We start from the raw sequence: 21,613 nt of genomic DNA on the forward strand, positions 1-21,613 counted from the left end.
AAGGCTGAAAAGCACGAAAAAATAAAAGTTCTTTCCGAGTCAAAATTGAACACGATTAACGATCACATTTCAAAATCGCTCATGGACGGGTTTGCGAGCGATTCCGAATACGAATTGGTTCTCAGCGAGCTTCAAAAATTTAAAAACATGACCGAAGAAATCCGAACAAAAGCAAAAAGCAGCATTGACGAATTGACAAAAGAGTCGTTGATCCAAAAAGGAAGAGAAGAAGCCATTCAAGCATTTAACAATCTTTACAAAAAGTGAACGCAAACGCAAACGCAAACGCAAACGCAAACGCAAACGCAAACGCAAACGCAAACTCGTTTGTGTTTAAGTTTTTTTTCTCAGTATTTTAAAAATGGAGTTCTTTAAAATACATGACCCGAAAAAGAGAGATGAGATTGTGAAAAATTACATGGCCAACAGGGAAAAGATTTACAATGAGAGCCTCAACGCGAACATCTCAGATGCAAATTATCAGACTGATTTGTCCAAGTTTTTCAAACCGCTCATCGAGAGCAACGAAAAAGTGAAAAACGAGATGAAAAACGAGATGAAAAGCATCGCATACAGAGAGGTTGGCAACAGTCCACTGGCTTTGACTTATCCAGAAAGTGAGACATCTTTTGAAAGTTCAAAAAGTGATGAAAAAGCGTTTGGAAAAATTAATGTTGGAAATACAGCATTGGAATATTTGTCAAAATACGCTGCAAAAAAATTTTCTGCAGACAGAGTTTTTGGAATTCACGCAAAAGAACGAGGAAAAATGTTTATTGGGAACAAAGAAATTACCATCGATGAAAACGACGTCATTATTGATGGAAAAAAGTTCGAGGGCACTTTAGGTTTTTGGGAGTTGATCACAAGGTCCAGACCTGATATGACAAAGGTAACAGACGAGGACTTGAAAAATTATGAAAAAATATTGGTCGAAACGCATGCAATGGAGAGAGAAGGGAAACCAACCGTGCCAAAAGCTTCGAAAAGCGAAAAGTGGGAAACAATTGTTTCAAAAATTTGGGAAAAAAATTACACAAAAACGAGGGGAAAAAAAGGTCACGGAGTGATCATTCTTCCAAGCGATCCAAATGCTCTTGTTCAAAGACTAAGCTTGAGATTCGCCGCTGGTCATGCTGGAAATATCGCATCGAGAAACGAAGCTGTGGCCATTTGTGACGAGCTTTTGAGGCAGGGGGAAATCAACAAAGATGAATATCGATCGATTCAAAAATACATCGAGTCGTGAAACACGGATCTAAAAAAAATATTTTCTCATTTTTAAAATGCTCATTGTGAACAACAGAAGATATATTAAAAAGAACGTCGTCGTCGTCGGAGGGATCGTGGACACGTTTAAAAATTTTTTGAGGAGAATGATGGCTTCAAACGCATCAAGATCTTCTCTTCATTTATTGAGGAAAGCAGCAGCAAGCGAAATTGGAAGAGAAGCGATCACCGCCGCCAAATCTGCCGGAAAAGAATTGGCCTCTTCTGCCATATCAACCGCCAGAGACGTTGCCATCGACAAAGGAAAAAAAGCGATTGAAAAAGTTTACGCCAAGACAGGGACGCCAAATCCATTAGTCAACACGATTTTGAAAGAGGCGGCAAAGCAATATGAGTCTGTTAATCCGATGGAAGAGCTGCATAAAAAAATGTTTGGCTCATCCATCCGAATAAAAAAGAAAATGACAAAAAAGAACGCTTCCAGAATCCAAGATCTGGTCAAAATGGGGAGCGGGCTTTTGATTGCGTGATTTTTTTGACTAATCAAAAATGACATAAAAATTTTTTTTTCTCATTTTAAAAAATGATAAACACCGACAGATTAAGAGTTGATGAAATGCCTGAGCACGACACCGGCATTGAAAAAGTTGATTTTTTTGAATACCTTCCAACAAACATCGATTTGAATTCTTCAGGATCGATCGTTTTTGAGATTGATTGTCAGTCAGTGCAGACACTTCCGTCTGAGGCTTATATCCTCGTCGAAGGAGTTCTGAAAAAAGCGGACGGAACCGCTTACACAGCAACAGACAACATTGCTCTGGTAAACAATGCCATGTATTTGTTCAGCGACGTCACTTATGACTTATCAGGACAGCAAGTGGAAAGAGTCATGTATCCAGGTCATGGAACAACCATGCTTGGATTGTTGAAATATCCTTTCGGTTTTCAGCTTGCCGATGGTTTGAAGCAAATGTGGTATAAAGACACCTCAAACGCGACTGGAAGCACGGGATTCAACGTCAGGCGAGACCACTTGTTTGCAGACACCACGTCCATTGGAGCATTTTCTTTTAGGATACCTTTAAAGCACATTTTTTGTTTTTGCGAAACTTACGACAAAGTCGTTTACGGATTCAGACACGATCACCTTTACAAAAAAAGAATACGATGACGCCATTTACAGAGCCGGAACTGTTACTCCAGGAATGATTGACATCAAAAAATTCAGACTTTTCATGCCAAGGATTGAGCTGGATGTTTTGAAAAAATCAGAATTTTTGAACCATATGGCAAAGAAAATCTCCGTTCCAGTGGCTTACAAAGCAAACAAAGTCGAAAGGCAAGCCATTCCCGCTGGTCTAACAGAATTCACTTGGACCCTTGGAAGGATCACGGACAAAAGCGTTCCGAGATATATCGTGTTCGGTCTTCAGACAAACAGAGGTTCCAGTCAAACCGCAAATCCATCCGTGTTCGATCATTGTGACGTCAGCAATTTTTTCGTGACCGTCAATGGGATAAAATATCCAAATTATAATTACGACTTGAATTTTGGAGAAAAGAAAATTATCATGGCTTATTCCGATGCGTTCACTTTTGACGAAAAATATTATGGCACCAACGAGCTTGTTTGTCAATCAGGTTTGTCTCTGCTTGAATATAAAAATTTGTTTCCGTTGTTTTTTGTCGACATCAGCAAGCAAAAGGAAAGAGTTGTTTCCGAAACGGCTGAATTGGTTGTCAACCTAAAGTTCCGAACGGCCGTTCCAGACAGCACCGTTATTTTCGCAGTGATCATTTCTGACAAATTGATCAAATTTGTTTCAGACGGAACAAACATGAACGCTGTTTATTAGATAAAAAAAACCGTCACGAGATTCTTGACAAAAAATTGATTTAAAAAATTTTTTTCTTTTCAAAAATAAAAATGAGACTAACAAAAAATTATCTGAAAAATTTGCTGAGAGAAAATGGTGTCACAAAAACCTCAAACAATTTGTTGACTTTGATGATGATTGCGGTTGAGAACAATCTCGTAAGCAAAGATTCGCTTTTGGAAGGTGCAAAAGAATGCAGACAGGTGGGTCGACCAAAAAAAGAAATAAAAACAGAAAATGCGAAAATGGAAAATTCAAAAAAACCGATCGACCCAAAGTATGAGAGGCTTGGTTCAATTAGAAAAAAGCCTGTGTCTGTGAAAACGATCAACATCGAAACAGGGGATGTGGTTGAATACAGATCCCTTTACGAAGCGATGAAAAAGACGGGGCATGGCTGGAGATATTTGGAACGACGAGATGGAAAAGTGGATAATGGGATTAAGATTGAGATCTTCAATTCTGAAAAACTCGAAAACAGAAAAAAAACTCCAAGTCCGAAAAAATGAAAAAAAAAATCAAAGTCCGAAAAAAAAATTTTCAATTCTCGGAAAAAAAGAATTGAAAAAAATTCTCGGAAAAAAAGAAAAAAATTGATTTCGAAAAAAAATTTTCTTGGCGTAATAAAAATGGAAAGCAAAATGCGAAAAATCGGAAAAACCAAAAAAATTGAATTTGAGTTAAATAATTTTCTTGGCAATAAAAAAATGGAAAACAAAACTGTCAAAGAATTGAAAGAGATCACCAAGGTCCAAAAATTGAAAAATTATTCAAAGATGCGAAAGGATGAACTCGTTGAAGCAATAAAAAACGCGAGACCTGTCATTGCTCCTCGTCCTGATCCTCGTTCGATCGCTCCGCGTCAAATTGTTCAAAAGCCTGTCATTGCTCCGAAACCATCAACAATTCCACAAAGACCAAACACGTGGAAACCAGCTCTTCCTCAAAAACCATCCCATTTGCAATATCCTGTCGTTGCGACTGTTCAAGAACCGTCACGTTATATCTTTGACGCTCCTGTTACAGATTCCTGGAGTTTTTTCAAGGTTTACGACGTCTGTGACAAATGCGGTCGTCAACAGTTTCAACAGTTTGCTTGAGCTCGTTGATCCTTACGTTCCAGAGACGGTGAAGAGAACAATGAGCAATGTGAGGAACAAAGTGAAAAAAAAAGTAGACTCCCTCAAAACAACAGTCCTAAAATTAATTGTGCGCAATGCAGTTTACAAACCCAGCATTCATTTTCAATTGACCAATCACGCGCTGAGGCATGTTGCCAAACAATTTTCACATCAAGTCAAAGGAAACCAAAAGGACGCTTCAGACTTTTTGAATTTAGCAAAAGACGGCGTGATCAAAATTCTTCAAGAGAATAAAAACAAAAAAGCGAGCCTCGTTTTGACAATCGATATGGAGAGCGTCAGCCTTACAACTGGAGAGGAGGTGCATTGAATAGTTCCTTTTTTGTCAAAAGCTGGGATTATTTTGGAGTCGACGGACTTGGGAGAATTTTATGAAAAAGCAAAAGATGAGATCCTGGAAAACATGGAAAAATACAACAAAATGGGCTCGAATTGCACAGTGTCAGCCATCTTGAAAATGGACATCAATTTAATTGACTACAAACCCATCGGTGGTCGGTCGTATATCCCTCTCAACGATTTTCTGTCTAGCAAAAAAGCAATCATCAACATGGTGAACGAAGACAATGAATGCTTCAAGTGGAGCGTCACCAGGGCATTGAACATGAAAGAAAAACATGGAGAAAGAATTGACAAAGACTTGATTGAACAATCAAAAAATTTTAACTGGGAAGGGATTGAATTTCCTGTCAAACTCGATCAAATCAAAAAATTTGAAAAAAACAATCCAGACATCAGCGTCAACGTTTTCGGTTACGAAAAAAAATCCATTCACCCTTTGCAAATATCGAAATGCTTGAACAGAAAGCATGAAATTGATTTGCTTCTTGTTTCAGACGGAAAAACAAATCATTATTGTCTGATCAAAAATCTGAGTCGACTCATTTCATCCCATGCATCCAACAGAAACGGGAGAAAATATTTTTGCAGAAATTGCTTGCAAGGGATGAAAAGCGAGGAGGATCTTTCAAAACATTCGACCTATTGCAGAGAGCACAGCGCGACATGAATGGATCTTCCTCCAGAAAATTCGTTCATGAAATTTGGACACATGGAAAGGTCGATGAGGGTTCCATTCATTGTTTACGCGGATTTTGAAAGCTTTGTCAAACCGATGTACTCGTGCGAACAAAACCCAGACCAGTCTTACACCAAAAAGTTTCAAAGTCACATTCCGAGCTCCTTTGCCTTTCACATCAAATGTTTTGACGAAACCGTTTATGATGGTGAACCATCCATTTCCGAATCGTCAAACGAAAACCAAGACGTGGCTCAATTTTTTGTCGAAAGTTTGGAAAAAGAAATAAAAGAAATTTTTGGGAAAAACTTGAAAAAAAATATGGTCTTCACAAAGGAGGATGAAAATAATTTCAAATCAGCGACGGTTTGTCACATTTGCGAAGAAAAAATTCTCGATGTAGAAAAGGTGCGCGATCACTGCCATTTTACTGGAAAATATCGGGGAGCGGCACACAACGAATGCAATTTAAAATACAAAGTCCCAAAATTCATTCCTGTCGTTTTTCACAATCTGTCAGGTTACGACAGCCATTTGTTTATCAAAAAATTGGGTGGAGAAATAACCTGCATCCCATGCAACAAGGAAAAATACATCAGCTTCTCGAAAAAAATCAAAGTGGGAGAGTACACTGGGTAAAACGGAAAACCCAAAGAAAAAAAAATTGAATTGAGGTTCATCGACAGTTTTAAATTCATGGCCTCCAGTTTGGAAACTTTGTCGAAAAATTTAAAGCCGGAAGAGTTCAAAAACCTCTCAAAATATTTTGAAGGAGAAAAATTCGATTTGCTTCTATAAAAATGCGTTTACCCTTACGGTTGGGTGGATGGATTCGATAAATTTCAAGAAACGCAATTGCCTCCAAAAGAAGCGTTTTTCTCAGAACTCAACCACAATGAAATAAGCGACGAAGATTACACGCATGCGCAAACGGTTTGGAACGTGTTTCAATGCGAAACGTTCAGAGATTATCACGATTTGTACAACGTGTCGGATGTTTTGATTCTGGCCGACGTCTTTGAAAATTTCAGGGACGTTTGCATGAAACATTACAAGCTCGACCCAGCCTGGTATTACACGTCTCCCGGGTTGGCTTGGGACGCTTGTTTGAAACTGACAAAAATAAAATTGGAGTTGTTGAGCGACCCAGACATGCTTCGAATGATCCAAAAAGGAACACGTGGAGGGATCAGCATGATCTCAAACCGGCATGGAAAATCGAACAACAAATACATGGGTGACTCGTACGATCCAAGCCAACCATCAAAATCATTCAATACTTGGACGCCAACAACCTGTACGGATGGGCTATGTGCAAACCTCTTCCCACTCACGGTTTCAAATGGATGTCAGAAGACGAACTGTCCAATTGGAGACATTATCCGTGCATTTTGGAGGTTGATTTGGATTATCCGGAAAGCCTTCACGATGAACACAACGATTATCCGTTGGCCCCTGAGAGAATGAAAATCGGAAAAGTGGATAAGCTCGTTCCAAATTTAAACGATAAAAAAAATTATGTCCTTCACTGTGAAAACCTGACATTGTATGAACGATTGGGAATGAAAATTTCAAATGTGCACAGAGGCATGAAATTTGAGCAACGGGATTGGTTGAAACCATACATTGACCTCAACACCGAATTGAGAACAAAAGCCACCAGCGAATTTGAGAAGGAATTTTTATAGCTGATGAACAATTCGGTGTTTGGAAAAACCATGGAGAACATTGAAAAGCGAGTGGACGTGAGACTGGTAACAGAAAAGGAAAAGGCAATCAAGTTGTCGGCTAAACCAAATTACGACCGGCACACGATTTTCGACGAAAACTTGATTGCCGTTCACATGAAAAGGACAAAAATTTTTTTCAACAAACCAATTTATTTGGGGATGTCCATTTTGGATTTGAGCAAAACCTTAATGTTCGAGTTCCATTATGATTTCATCAAAAAAAAATATCCTGGTGACGCAAAGCTGCTGATGACAGACACGGACTCGCTGGTTTATGAAATAAAAACGGACGATTTTTACAAGGACATTTCCGACGATGTGGAAAAAAAATTCGACACGAGCGATTTCAGCAAAAGCCATCCAGCCATTCAAAACGTCGGGTTCAAAGTGGGTTTAAACAAAAAGGTCATTGGGATGTTCAAAGACGAAACCGGTGGAAAACAGATTGAAGAGTTTGTCGGTCTCAGGTCAAAATTGTACTCTTACAAAATACATCAAGAAGAGCACAAAAAATGCAAAGGAGTCAAAAAATATGTCGTCCAAAAATACATCACACATGACGATTACAAAAAATGTCTCGAAACCAAAAAAGAAAAGATTAACAAAATGAATGTCATCCGATCCCATTTGCATGACGTTTACACGGAGGAGATCAACAAAACCTCTCTCAGCTCCGACGATGACAAAAGAATCATTTTGGATGATGGGATCCACACGTTGGCTTATGGTCACCACAAATTAAAAAAAATTGCAGAGTCAGAGGCAGAGCCATAGGAAGAGGCAGAGCCAGAGCCAGAGGCAGAAACAGATCCAAAAAGGTTGATCGCAGAATGCCGAAAGATAATCGCAGAGAACAAAGAAATCTCAAATAGGTCAAATATGTTGATCGCAGAGTGCAGAGGGATAATCGAGGAGACAAAAATGATGAGACAAAAATGATGAGACAAAAATGATGAGACAAAAATGATGAGACAAAAATGATGAGACAAAATAAAAAAAAATGAACAAAATAAAAAAAATGATCAATTTGGAAGGAATTATTTTGCCGAACGTGGCCTTGACCAATTTTCAATTGATGGAGGCAGCAAAAAAACTAAAAATAAACATTTTTCGCGGGGTTTTTGTCAGAGACATATTGCCAAAAATACGGAGAAAAAAAGAATGCGGGATTATCAACACGGGGGATTCGAGCACCGGAGGGTTTCATTGGGTGTGTTGGTTCAAAGACGGAGACGAAAAGTTCAGCTTTGACTCTTACGCTCAACCCCCTCTCGTTGAATTGGTTCAATATCTGAAAAGCCCTGTCTTTTACAACAGCGAAAGGGTTCAACTTGGAAACACGTCTTATTGCGGTCACTTGTGTCTTTACGTCTTGAAAAAATGTGAAGAGGGAAACAGCTTTCAAGACGTTGTCAACACCCTTTGGTGATCACTTGCGAATTAAAAAAAATTTTCACCCTTTTAAAAAATGATTGACAAATTCAACAGAAACGATTTCAGCGCTTATTTAGAAAATCTTACAGCAGACTCAACAAGCAACGTTTGTATCAAAACGGATGGATCCAGCACCATCACTTCAGACATTGATTTTAACTCTCAAAAAATCATCAACCTGGTAGAACCAACCAACTCGCACGACGCCGCCACAAAAAATTACGTGGACACGCATTCGACAGGAGGAGGAGGAACTTCAGTTGGCACAGCGGACTTGGATTAGAATTCGCATAAACTGATCAATGTGCTCGACCCTTCAAACGCGCAAGACGCCGCTACAAAAAGTTACGCAGACGTTTTGTTGCAAAAATCCAACTTTTTAGGGATTGTTCCCAATTCAGGATTTTCGTCCTTGGGATTAAAATCGCAAACAATAGCATCATCCGCCACGACAACAGTTTTCACTTACTCGGACGGACCTGGAGTTCTGAGAAGGTTGTGGTTGGCTCTCAGTGGAACTTTTCCTGGAAATGTTTTCATTCGAATATTTACAGATGGTGAGATTAACGTTGGAAATTATTCAGAAACCACAGAAGGAATAGGAGTGGACAACACTGGACTTGCTTGCGACTTGCTTTTTTCACCCATCGGCGGACCTTTTTACGCCAATTCTTTGCAAGGATGCAACGTTTTGAGCAACACTTCGTTGGGAGGATATTTTTCTCTTGACATGCCGTTCAGGACAAACATCAGCATCCAATTGGTCAACAAAAATACCTCCACAATCACTTACTGGATTCAGCCGTTCATTTCCACTCTTGCCTCCATTCCTGCCTCCATCCCTCTTTTCAAACTTTACTGCAAGACCTTCAGATATTTAAACACCACTTACGGAAACAAATATGTTTTGCTTGACATGGAGTTTTTCTAAAATACATCAGGATGCACATCATCGACGCTTCCGGAAGCTGGTGGGAATCGAGAGTCAGAATGTACGACGGCAATTTGCCTCCTGGAAACGGAACCGTTCTCAGTCCTTGGACACCTTATAATACAAACAATTACACCACTTTTTCTGGATATGACGGTAACTGCAAATGCATCTTTTCCTCGTCTGGATTGGAAGATTTTTATTTGTCTTCTTGGAACGGATCAAACGTATCCTCATTCAACAACACATCAACTGGACTGCTGTTACAATCCAACTCCACCATCGGATCCACCACCACCATCTCCTTTTACAGAAATTTTGCAAATGCAGACTCCATGCCCAGCGTCGCAGCCGGAAGAAGGCTCGTCGTCACTCTCAACTCCGGCGACGCTCAAGTCGGTCAATCCGGAAGCTTTAACCTTCTTCTCGGACAAGCATATTATTACGCATAACTTCGCGCAAGATTCAAACACCTTTGCAAAAATTAAATTTTTTTTCATGATGCTTTATCACGTCATGAAAAAACGTTTTCCCGACACCCCAAAATCATCAAAACATTTTCACACCCCTCAATTATCAAAAAAATACAAAACGGAGATCAAAAATGGGTTTGTCCTAGAACTCTCCTTTTCTAGTAGTAACAAAATATCCAATGTAACAAATCCGACTAATAATCGAGTGCTATAAAGAACTATGTTAATGTTAATACTATTAAAGTTTTAATGGTTCAAGCAACTAAAACGTAGATTAACAAATACATAATAGATTGGGCTGTATGTTTACATCTAGATTATAGATTAAGGATAGAAGCAACATATGATTCAACGACTAGAAAGGTTTCAACAGATTTTGATTGCACTCTTAATTTTTTGATTACTACACAAACGACTACAGCAAATCAAGCAACTTTCTACTACTTTCTGCTACTTTATCTTCAAAAAAAAAAATTTCGAATTATTACTTACAATTCACTGAAAGTGGTTGTGGTCAAAGATTTATATCTTAAATAAATTTAAATCTGGTGCAGCTGATATAGCACAAACATTAACATAGTTCTTTATAGCACTCGATATTTGGTGCAGCTGATATAGTCATTTAAAGCTTTTAGTTTAACATTATATAATGCAAATACTTATGCAGTTAGGTATGCAGTTAGGTATGAGTTATTCGGCCATGATGATGGTAGATGGAACAAATTTGTTAATTTTTTACCTGCAAGGTGATTTAATGGTTTTACGAACTGGTATCAATAGTTTAATAGAATTTTCATCTTACTTTATTATGCACGCATAGGCTAGTGAACGTGAAAATTGTAATTTAAGATGGGTACGTGGATATTGTATACATACCCATTTTTAATTACCATGTTCACATTCACTAGCACCTTTGCATTTATTACAATGATTATGCGTGTCGTAAATGACGCCTTCCAACCTGAAGCAATAAGCGAGTTATGGGAAACTACCAATTGTTTTAAGGAACTAATGAGTTTAAGGTGTTAATGAATAGCTTAACAATATTTTAAGGTCTTAACAAATGACGCGGTTGTAATTTATAAAAAAAGGAGTTGAGTTTGTAAATATTACGATTCGCATTCAAACGGTGATAAAATAATACTAAATTCATAAAAAACAGTAACTCATTAGTGTATCAGGGAATGCATCTTCCCATGTAACATTTTAACATTGGACCACTGCTGGCCCAGCGCTGACATAAACAGTGGCCCAATGCTGGCTACCGGCATTGGTCCTGTATCGTTTTGATTATCGGCCCAACGCCGGGCCAGAAACGGAAAAAGCACTAAACTTGCGCTGGGCCGACAGTAAAACTGGCATTGGGCCAATAGCAACATTTGCAGAAGGCCGGTAGTTAAACTTGTATTAGATCGATATTAAAGCATGCGTCGGGATGATGGTCCAACTGGCATATGCCAGTTTGGAATATTCCGCCGGTACAAAACTTGCATTAGGCCGATAGAAAAAAATTCTTATTTTTTTAGTTTTAAAAATCATCAAATTAAGTAACTCTTGCGAAATTTAGTAGTATGATATAGAAAAAAAATTAACAAATAAAATTAATAAATTTAATAAAACTAACTTACTTACAAAACTTAATTACAAAATTAAATAATATTAATTTAACAATATAGTATTTTCAAGGTAATAAAACATTAGTAGTCTGTTTAGTTTTTGATTTTTCATATCGTCGTTGACGGCCACCATCTCTATCTACAGCTTGTCGAAGCCAGTTTTGAATATTTTTATCGATAGATGCATCTTTTGCATTATTCGAAGATGCATCTGAGTGAAAACCAAAATTAACAAAATATAAACTCGGGTAACATGTAATGTAAAGTACCATGTAACAAGCTCTGTTCATAACAATTACTTGCAAAAAAACAATGGTTTTACATGAATGACATAAATTTTGACCGATGAAAACAGATTCAGTCATGACAATTTCAATAAGAAAAGTACATACCTTCAACAACCGATTTTAAACGCAACTTTCCAAAACCATGCTTTCCGCAAACACCTTTCCAATTGACAAGATAAGCAAGCTTTGTTGTAATGAGACGTTTCATAATTCGTCTTGTCACGTCAACCTCATCACTGCCGCCTACTTTGGAAAGTAGGTTAACCTTAAATTTATTAACCGAATTCAAAGCTTGTTAAACTGTCACATATTTTTGATTGTCAATATTGATTCTTTAACAAAATAGAAAAAAAAAAAAAAATCTAGGGTTTGTCAACCTTTTAACCATAGAGTAATTTTAAAATATAAAATAATTATATAATATGTTTATAAATTGAGTATTTTACATTAAATCATACATTAACTTTTAAATCATGCCAAATTGCTGTAAGTACCACAGTCGCTACACAACTCATCTAGCTGCATTAACTGATCAACAGTCTCCAAGGGCAATTGTAAATTATTTGGAAGCAGTAGTGCTACATTACCACTTTCCATATTTTGTTTAGCAAATTGGTGCATTTGATTGCTTATAATGACATCATTTTGAGCTTTTATTTGCTCCAACATTACAAAATTTTGTGAGAGAGCTAAAGAACATAAAATTGAAATTAACCCACAAAAAGTACAAAAAGTAACTTAATCATAAAGATATATGTACCTTTTAATCATAAAGATATATGTACCTTTTAATCATAAAGATATATGTACCTTTTAATCATAAAGATATATGTACCTTTTAAATACGGATTTTCTTTTGATAAAGCATTGTTGACATTTTCACACTGTGTTGGTAAATTTTGGTTTGAAATCGCTGAGTTTTCCAAATAAAACAAGATATAAATTTAAAAATATTTAGAATAAAATTTTGATAATTTCTATATATATAATATAAAAATCTACGTAACTCAACATTATAAAAAATTAATTAAAACTAAACATCTATACCTGATGCCATTATATCATTAACTTCTTTAAATGATTCAGTAACAAAATGATATGAAAACAGAATAACATTAGACAAAAGAGTATACAAAGAATAATGGCAAAAAAACTTATTACTGCCCCAACCTAAATCCTCAGTCGACTGTAGCAACACTCCTAGGCATGATATTGCTAAATCAGTCGATTAATGAATTTGAAAAAACTAAATTATATAAAAAATAATATATTATTAGGACCTGATTTTAAAGTACTTGAGCTACATTGCTGTATAGGGGAGATGTCAGCATAAGATTCCAATGGAGTCACATCTAATGGACATATGTTTTTTTTTGTGTAATAAGAATGCAGGTGGAGAAACATATATTTATGCATTAAAATTTCATATATATAATATTTATTTAAATTACTTATTGGAAATAAAATACTGTTTGAAATAAATTTACCTTCAATAACTCTAGAATTTGATCCCTGAGGCAAATTTATAGCTTCTGGCATTGGAAGTTTTGTTAGTTTCTTTTTTTTAATGTTAATCTTGTTATTCTTGCTATACTCACTGCTACTGCTGCTTTCAAATTCAAAATAGTTTATTGTTCTTTTCCTATAATAATAATTAATTATCCTTTATTTATTTTGTTGTTTTGCCTTTAAATATATTATTGACATAAAGGCATAATATATTTATAATAAATGACACAAATCTTATTATTAGGTTTTTTGCACTACAATTTATAATACCAGGAAAACATACTTTAATATAAAACCAAGATATCTGTTCACTATAATAAGTACCTATTTTTGGTTGAAAGATTCTCTGATTCTGATAATCCAGGACTTGTAAGATCAGACACACGCTCACCTTTTTTGCTTTTTTCACATGCTAATAAATAATCATCTAAAAACAATTAAAATACAACTTATTATTATCACTGGCAAATTTGTTCAATATTTTTAATATGAAATTATAACAAGAGTCTAGATATAAAAAAACATAAATATTTCTATAAATTTGTATATTTTATACAATGTTATAAACTAGTAACCTGTATGATATTTTATTATAACATTGTATAACAGCCAAGATTGGTCAGGATTTATCCTTTTCTTTACAGCATCCCTTGGATTACGACATGTTAATGTAGACGGCCACTTACAATAAACAATGCCTTTTTCTGAAGTAATCCAAGTTGTAGGCACCACCTCAACTTCAGCTGTGTCAGGAAAAAATACAACAGACCATAAAGATATCTTTTAACTGTGGATATATAATTCTTTATATAAATATAATATAAAATTGTAATATAAAAATATACCGCAGCCTTTTTATATATATATGTATAAAAAGAATAGGGTAATATTTAAAGTATCATTGTACACAAGTGTATATTAGTTAACAAGTGCTTTATCTCTGCCTAATTTACTTCATCTATCCCTATTTTTCATTAAACACTTTTATATATTTTAAAAAACGTTAAACCTTGTATAAAATTGAATACAAATATTTAAAAAAATATTTATACATTGGTAAATATAAAAAAACATATTTGTATCCAAATGTAATATTTAAATACACATGTTTTTTTTTAAATACATATAAAAAAAAGTCTATGAAAAATTTATTTAAAAAAAAGTAAACAAAATTGAATGTGCACAATGTATACTAATGTGGAGTATGCAAATCTTATAATTATGTAAAAGACGTACAAGAACATGATTACAAACACTTGTTAGGCATATACATTTTTTTACACTGGAAAGTTGAGCAACACTGAGAGTGTTTGATAACTTAGTAGCTTTGTAAATATCAATACTGCTGGAAGGAAGTGGATATTCAAAAAAGGCAGATAAGTCACAAAAACCATTGAAGACAACAAAAAACTCTTTATCTACTTGTATAAGATTCATAACTTTTCCATAAATATTGTTAATATTAATATAACTATTGCACGACTTAGAGATAGAGAGCTTAAATGAGCTAGTATGAAACACCATATACTGTTTAACTTCAACGAAATTGTATTTTTCAGGAATAGGACCATTAGAGTGTAGTCTTTTACAAATAGCAAAATCATTACAAATTGGCTGTGTATAACTATTATTTCTTTCTGTGAGTCTGTTGATAACTTGCTGTAGAGGAAGACGAGATGAACGTACCTATTTTTTTAACTTGTGTAAACTATTTTCAAAAGGAAAACAACTAATTGTGTCCAATGAGCCATACTTTTCAACATCTGAGGCTAAATGAATTAAGGAATGCACATTGTACACAAGAAACTGGCATCCATATAACAACTGAGTATGTTTAACAAAATATTTTAGCAAGCTATCAGCATATGCACAATATTCCCTGCATAAAGTTGAATGACATAGACAAAATATGGCAACTGAAAGTAACATGAAATGATTATAGACAGCAGGATCAAGAAACTGTTTTAATACAACAGGTCCAGTATAAATAAGAAATTGTGTAAGCTCTGTAGCTTTCCATCGCCTAATTTCATCTAAGGAACGAGGCTTTCTCTGAAATTCATTAGGTATACAAATTCGCAAACTAATTAATGCACTTGAAAGCTTTTGAACAGTTGCAACAGGCAAACAACATTTTAAGTTATGTGAAAACCAGGACAAAACCAACCTTCGAACAACACCAAGGCAAATCAGATGCATGTAGTCAAGAGGAAATTGACTAACTAAACCTAGGTTAAGTTTTTGCAATGGTGATGGAACATCTCTTATATGATGATCTTCATCTATGTGTTCATTAAATGCAGTATCAGTCCTTAATGGAGCATTACTTTCTGGCAATATTATTTTATGAAAATCATAAACATCCTGTTGGCTACATCTTTCACATGAATGATATCCACTATGTGTTTTAATACATTTAACAAAGGCTCGTGCAGGAGCATCACATAGAACACAATGAATGTTAACCTTTACATGTTTTTCATTTTTATTAAATCCAATGTTTTGAAGTTGTAAAAATTCATTCACAAAATCATTCATGTATTCGTCAATATTTTGCGGTTTATGTGGTCCTGCATAAAGTCCAATGATAAATGGTAATTTACATTTTGATTCACATATTATCCCTGATATTGGCCAGAATTGAAAGTTTGAACTTTTGTATATAGATAGTCCATCGAAGTGAATTGTCGTGAATAAAGTCTTTAGGATGTAATTAGCGTGTACGAAGGTGTTAATGTTTGTAGGTGCTAATGTGTGTAGGTGTTAATGTTTCAAGGTGCTAATGTATGTAGGTGTTAATGTATATAATTGTTATTGCATTAAATGTGTGAAAATGACGCAAAAAAAAGAGAGTGTATTTTGTAAAATGCATTGAATCGCAGTCAGATGTAAAAAATATTATCAAGTTCAAAACGTGACTCTTTAGTGTCTCAGGGAAAGTCTAAATAATTCCCCACACTATTTGGTGGCGACTACTACCAGGACGAATGAAACCTACGAGTTAGCGAAGAATGGACGAAGAACGAATTTACCAGAGAGAAATCAACATGATAAGAATAAACATTAAAAGCATAGATCGCAACACGATTAATTGCGACAAATCAAGCATAATCTTAGCGCTGGACAAAATAACAAATTTATTGAGAAGATTTGAAATGGCAAAGGATAAGCTGACCAGAAAAATGCTTGACGACGGCGAAAACATCGATTCGGTAGAAGAATGTAGAGATAAAACAATCGAAGTCGATGTGTTTCGAAGTCGAAGTCGAAGCTTCGACGTCGCAAAAAGTCGTGTGTGAACGTGTTTCGAAATCGTTAAAAGTTGTATGAAATTTATTTAAACGGTTTTCAAAATCGTATAACTTCGAATAAAATATATTTTCGCGGTTTTCAAAACCGTAAAAAGTTGTGTAAATTCGAAAATGGCGTGTTTTAAAACTGTTTAAAATTTCTAATGGCTTTCAAATTCACTTCCAAAAATTTAACTGTCTTCGAAATCGTTTAAGTAAACGAAACGAGTGCATACAAAAAGTAAACAAATGAACGTCGCGTGACTTCGTTCAGGTTTTAAGCTCAATGACTTCAAGTTCAAGTTTAATGACTTCAACTTCAAGCTCTATTAGCAAAAATTTTAAAGTGAAGTGAACTGATAAGCCATGTTTTAAGCTGAACTTGTATGTGGCTTTACTAGTACTGTTATGCTCTTCCCTTCTATTCTCCTAGACTCCTACTCTATCCCTTAGATTTGGAAAAAATCACAATCGATGAGAAGCTAACTATGTTCAGGTTCAAAGACATCGGTATAAAGTAAAGTGAAGTGATAACTGGTTTGGTATATGCTAGCAATCTCTGCCCTTCTATTTCTTAATAATAAAAATTTGAAGTATACACTACAGTAACATTACAGAAATACAGAATATACAAAAGATATGCTAAAACCCTTTCATTTAATAATCATTCTAGATTTCATAAATCCAATTTCTTAAACATGTGAAAAAATCATTTGCATATTATCGATTACCTAATCTAAAATAATCCTAGCATGCTTCCCTAGTAAAGAGTATTTAGTTGTCCGCTTCCAGTCTTTCATTCTCATTTTTTTGTGCAAGTTCCTGGCCTCGGGAGCCTAAATGATGTCTGTCTCACCTTTCCAGTTCAACAATACTGGAGTTTACATTTTTTTATCATCATCATCACCATCATCATTATCATCATCATCATCATCATCATCATCATCATCATCATCATCATCATCATCATCATCATCATCATCATCATCATCATCATTTGATTTCTGTCTGGAGTAGATCTTGCTGCCATTTGCTCTTCCATGGAGTGGTATTCCCAACTTGGTACAAAGGAGTTTAACAGATCGAAGTTCTCGTTGATGAAGACCAACTTCTCAGTGGTTTTTGGAGACAACCTGCATCTCTTTTCGTGGACCACCTGTCCAGCTTCACTAAAGGCCCGCTCACTTGAGGCACTTGAGGCTGGGAGGCAATAATACTCCCGTGCAAGTCCTGCCAAGATGGGCATCTCTTTGCGATGTATCCTCCACCAGTCAAGGATATTAACCTTCGAATCTATCACAGTTGTTTCTCTGAATTTTGCCCACTCAACGGAAATCGGAGGACCCTCAGCTGTAGCATTTATCTGCCTGAATTGGCTGGACACAGTCTAAAAGAAAGGAAGGAAGTTAAACGTTTAGTAAACTTCGTATAACTTCGCTTTCTTTAATCTAAAATTGTTTAAATTCAAATAATTTTTAAAAAGTTCGTTTAACTTTGAACCACCCCCCCTCTCCCCCGTATGGCATCGTATCCTCAACTTAAAATTTTTATGACTTTGTTTGTTCAATTGCATTAAGATTAGTAGATGTATATTTAACTAGTTTTAAAGAAATTTATTTTATATTATACTTAATAGCTATTACCTTTGCTTCTGCCTTCCAGAATTCAGTCTCACCATCATCTTCAAGAAACTCATCGGTGATCTCAATTGAGACATTGATTGTACCTTGCTGGTTTGACATCCAGTCTGCTGTTGTAGGATGACTGGTTTTCAACTTGTCAAAAATCTCATCCCTGACACCATAAGCGTGCAGTTGTTGGCCTTTCAAGAAGGGGTGCAACAGGCAGCCTACAGCATAAGGCATGATGTCACATCCTCCTTTTGGGAATCGTTTCTCAAGTTCTACAATGAGCTCAACCATGAAAGGACCTACTCCAGTGACACTTTTCTTTCTTATTTCTTTGACCCTCAGAGAAGCACACCTATCCACAAGATGAATAATGGCTGTCAGTGCTCTATTCATTGTAATTTTCTTATCACTCGACATTGACTCAGAGATGACTCGGCATGTGGTCAGGAGTGGCAGAATGGTTGCAACCAGCTCAAATTGTTCATCCGTAGGAATGGGTGTGGTCCATTCCTTTTTGTCAGCCCGGAGAGCACACAGCACACTTTGAAGATGGTTGATGTCTAGAAGCATCATCTGGACAGAGTTCCATCTGGTTACACAAGGAGCAGTGATCTTTCTGTAGGGTACTGAAACAAAAACTAAAATAAAATTTCGCAAAAAACTTCGCATGAAATCGTAAACTCTTAGAAAACTTTGTTTGAAATTAAAAAATATTTATAAAAATTTGACATTAAGTTGTAAAATTTCGTATTCGTATCTACTTAAAAAGTTAAAAATATTACCATTCATCTCGAGGCACTTCTTTTTCAACACCCCTTCAGCAAGAGGAGAGTGATGGACTCGGGCGGAGATTGTCCTGCATGCATTGATAGCAGCCTTGATATCAGGCTGTTTGTTGACAGTCCTTTCCAGGGCCATGTTAAGCTTGTGGTCAATGCACGTGATTGAACCACTTTCAAGATCAGCAATAGTCTCTGACTTCCTCAGTGCAGCTTTGATATTTGAAGCTTGATCACACACAACAACCCGCTTCTTGACCATTTTGAGTGACTCAAAACGTTTAACCAAGTTGTCCAACTGAGTAGCAATGTTCTGACCAGTGTGCTTACCTGGGAATGGAACAACTCCAACAGTTACCTTTCGTAGAACAAACTCTTTGGTGATGTAATGAAGAGTCACCGCCATGAATGGGTCGTTGTTGCGTGAGGTCCAGATGTCAGTGCTGATTGCAACTCGGTCGCAATCAGGAAGCTCCTTGTCAAACATGCTCTTCATGGCCATCTGCAGATTCCTATAGAGGAGAGGTAACTTGAAGCGAACCATGCAGGCACCACTTTTAACCTTAAACCTTGAGTCAAAGTGGGCAAGCAGTCTTTGGAACGGGATAGAGTCACATATGGAGAAAGGCTGATTGTCAGTTGCAAGGTAAATGATGTTTCCAATTCATCTTCTGCCTCTTCAATTTTGTCCTCCTTGGCAGCTTCTGCCTCATTCTGTATCTTTTGATTCTGACACATTTCGATGTACTCATCCTTATGGTTGGATCACAGGTGACAACTCAGGGTCGATGTTGACCCAGTATTCATTTTTAGGTCCTTCTTGCAGATATTGCACACACCATAGGCCTTATCTTCTCTGTATTCCTTCAGGAAGTACTACCAAACCAGCGAGCGATGGGTCTTTGGCATATTTGTTTAATGTTTTACAATGTTTAAATCTTGTTAAATAACATAAACAAAGTTATAAGGTTTTCAAATTCGTTAAATATAATGTAAACAAATTTATACAATTTTCATAACCGTAAAATTTTGATTTACAACATTTTGCGGCTCTCAACATCGTTTTAATTAAGTTTTAACAACTTTTAAAGGTTTTCAAAGTCAATTAATTTTTAAGTTACAACTTTTTACGGCTTTCGTAACCGTTTAATTAACTTTTTTCGAAGTTTAACGGATTTCGACATCGTTTAATGAACTTTTTTTCGAAGTTGAACGGATTTCAACTCCGTTTAATTTAAGAAACTTCGCCTAACTGACGGCTTTCAAAGTCGAACAAAAAATATACGATTTCGAAAACCGTATCTCGATTGATTTATCTCTGGAAGAATGGCTTTCGAAACCAGTAACGGAAGTAGAAGCAGCGATTGAAATCAAAAATAAAATGGTGGACAAGTTGGATTCGATAAACAAAAACGAATGCTTCAGGAAATTCGAGTATGAAAAACAAATCATGGAACAGAAGTTAACGATTCAAAAAGAAGCAGAACAAGCCTGATTGAAAAAACTTCAAAGCGAAGAAGAATGGTATCTAAAGAAACTAAAAATGAAAGAAACATTGCGTAAATCACTTGGAAACGAAAACGAAGCTACTCAGCAATCCGTCAAGCTTCAAAAGTACACGATCGCAAAATTTAATGGCGATTATAAAGACTGGTTACGATTTCGGAATCAATTCACGGTAGAAGTTGACAACTCAAACATATCAAACATCAGCAAATTCAACTACTTACTGGAACTCGTCGAAGGAAAGCCCAGAGAGGACATACTTGGTTTACCACTTTCGTTGGAAAGATACGATGAAGCTAAACGCATACTACAAGAAACTTACGGAAAAGATATTTGGGTTCACAAAGCATTGATTAAAGATTTGGAAGGATTGACGGCTATACACAGCACGCACAAGATCAAAGAAGTTCACGACTTTTGCAACAAGCCTGCGAGAACTGTACGAACATTGAAAACTATGCAGAAACTACAAACGGCTCAATCATTCGTGTATTCGTTGATGGATAAACTTGGACCAGTTCGTGAAATACTCACACAAAGCGATGATGGATGGGAAGAATGGGGACTGGAGCAACTTGTCAAAAAGTTACAAAAGTACATTAAAAGGAATCCGTTGAACTCAACTTTTAACCCAAGCGACGAACAAACAAAGGGCGATAAAAAGAACGCAAACGTGTAGTCAAGGTCCTATGAGCATCGAAGCACTACATTTAAACAATACAATGGCGGTCTTTATGACAAAGAAATCATGGCAAGTAGTGGCAAGCATGGATGTATCTAATGTGGGTTGTAAAGTCACAAAAGTGAAGATTGTACAAAAGTGCTAACTGTTGCAAGACGCAGGGAGATTTTAACAAACAAAAGATTATGTTACAACTGCATTGGTTACGGACACTCGGCGGCAAATTGTAAATCAAGAGGATGCAGAAAGTGCAACAAAAAACATCACACGTCCATTTGTCAAGATGGGAACGCAACGATGGATGGTAAAATGGAAAATAAAAAAGAAACCATGGGAACGGTGCTTAATGCAAGTACAACTATTCACCCAACAGTAATCGCAAAAGTAAATGGTAAAAAAGCAAGGATAATGTTGGATACGGGTGCTGGAAGTTCCTATATATGTACGAACTTGATTACAAAACTAAAGCTGAAAC

General features: G+C 36.1%; 2 protein-coding genes and 1 pseudogene across 3 annotated transcripts; 1 reads left to right on the forward strand and 2 right to left on the reverse strand.

Moving 5' to 3' along the window:
* Positions 1–361: 361 nt before the first annotated feature.
* LOC149884839 (uncharacterized) lies at positions 362–1,249 on the forward strand. Its single transcript, XM_090094571.1, has one exon. The coding sequence runs from the start codon at positions 362–364 to the stop codon at positions 1,247–1,249; it is 888 nt and encodes a 295-aa protein (XP_089950697.1).
* A 10,627-nt stretch (positions 1,250–11,876) lies between these two features.
* Positions 11,877–16,280, reverse strand: LOC149884840 (uncharacterized; annotated as a pseudogene). The gene is made up of 8 exons (XR_016455261.1): positions 14,501–16,280; positions 13,826–13,993; positions 13,575–13,677; positions 13,229–13,383; positions 12,789–12,812; positions 12,577–12,654; positions 12,200–12,430; positions 11,877–12,006 (listed from the first exon to the last, which is right to left on the reverse strand). The product of XR_016455261.1 is annotated as an uncharacterized LOC149884840 (transcript).
* Positions 16,281–17,022: 742 nt separating this feature from the next.
* Positions 17,023–18,744, reverse strand: LOC149884841 (uncharacterized). Its single transcript, XM_090094572.1, has 3 exons — positions 18,184–18,744; positions 17,575–17,927; positions 17,023–17,113 (listed from the first exon to the last, which is right to left on the reverse strand). The coding sequence occupies exons 1-3, from the start codon at positions 18,742–18,744 to the stop codon at positions 17,023–17,025; spliced, it is 1,005 nt and encodes a 334-aa protein (XP_089950698.1).
* Positions 18,745–21,613: the final 2,869 nt, after the last annotated feature.

Source organism: Hydra viridissima, unplaced genomic scaffold (assembly GCF_058129835.1).
Source record: "Hydra viridissima isolate aposymbiotic clone 2 unplaced genomic scaffold, HvirCarnegie_v1 scaffold_8, whole genome shotgun sequence".
NCBI lineage: Eukaryota > Metazoa > Cnidaria > Hydrozoa > Anthoathecata > Hydridae > Hydra > Hydra viridissima.

Excerpts from the sequence above, each read along its gene's own strand:
- LOC149884839 (XM_090094571.1), top strand. The coding sequence starts at position 362 with ATGGAGTTCTTTAAAATACATGACCCGAAAAAGAGAGATGAGATTGTG.
- LOC149884841 (XM_090094572.1), bottom strand. The coding sequence starts at position 18,744 with ATGATGCTTCTAGACATCAACCATCTTCAAAGTGTGCTGTGTGCTCTC. Across the intron at positions 17,928-18,183 it reads TCTGGAAGGCAGAAGCAAAG|ACTGTGTCCAGCCAATTCAG; the intron begins GTAATAGCTATT and ends CCTTTCTTTTAG. Across the intron at positions 17,114-17,574 it reads GAATACCACTCCATGGAAGA|AAATAGAAGGGCAGAGATTG; the intron begins GCAAATGGCAGC and ends TTTATTATTAAG.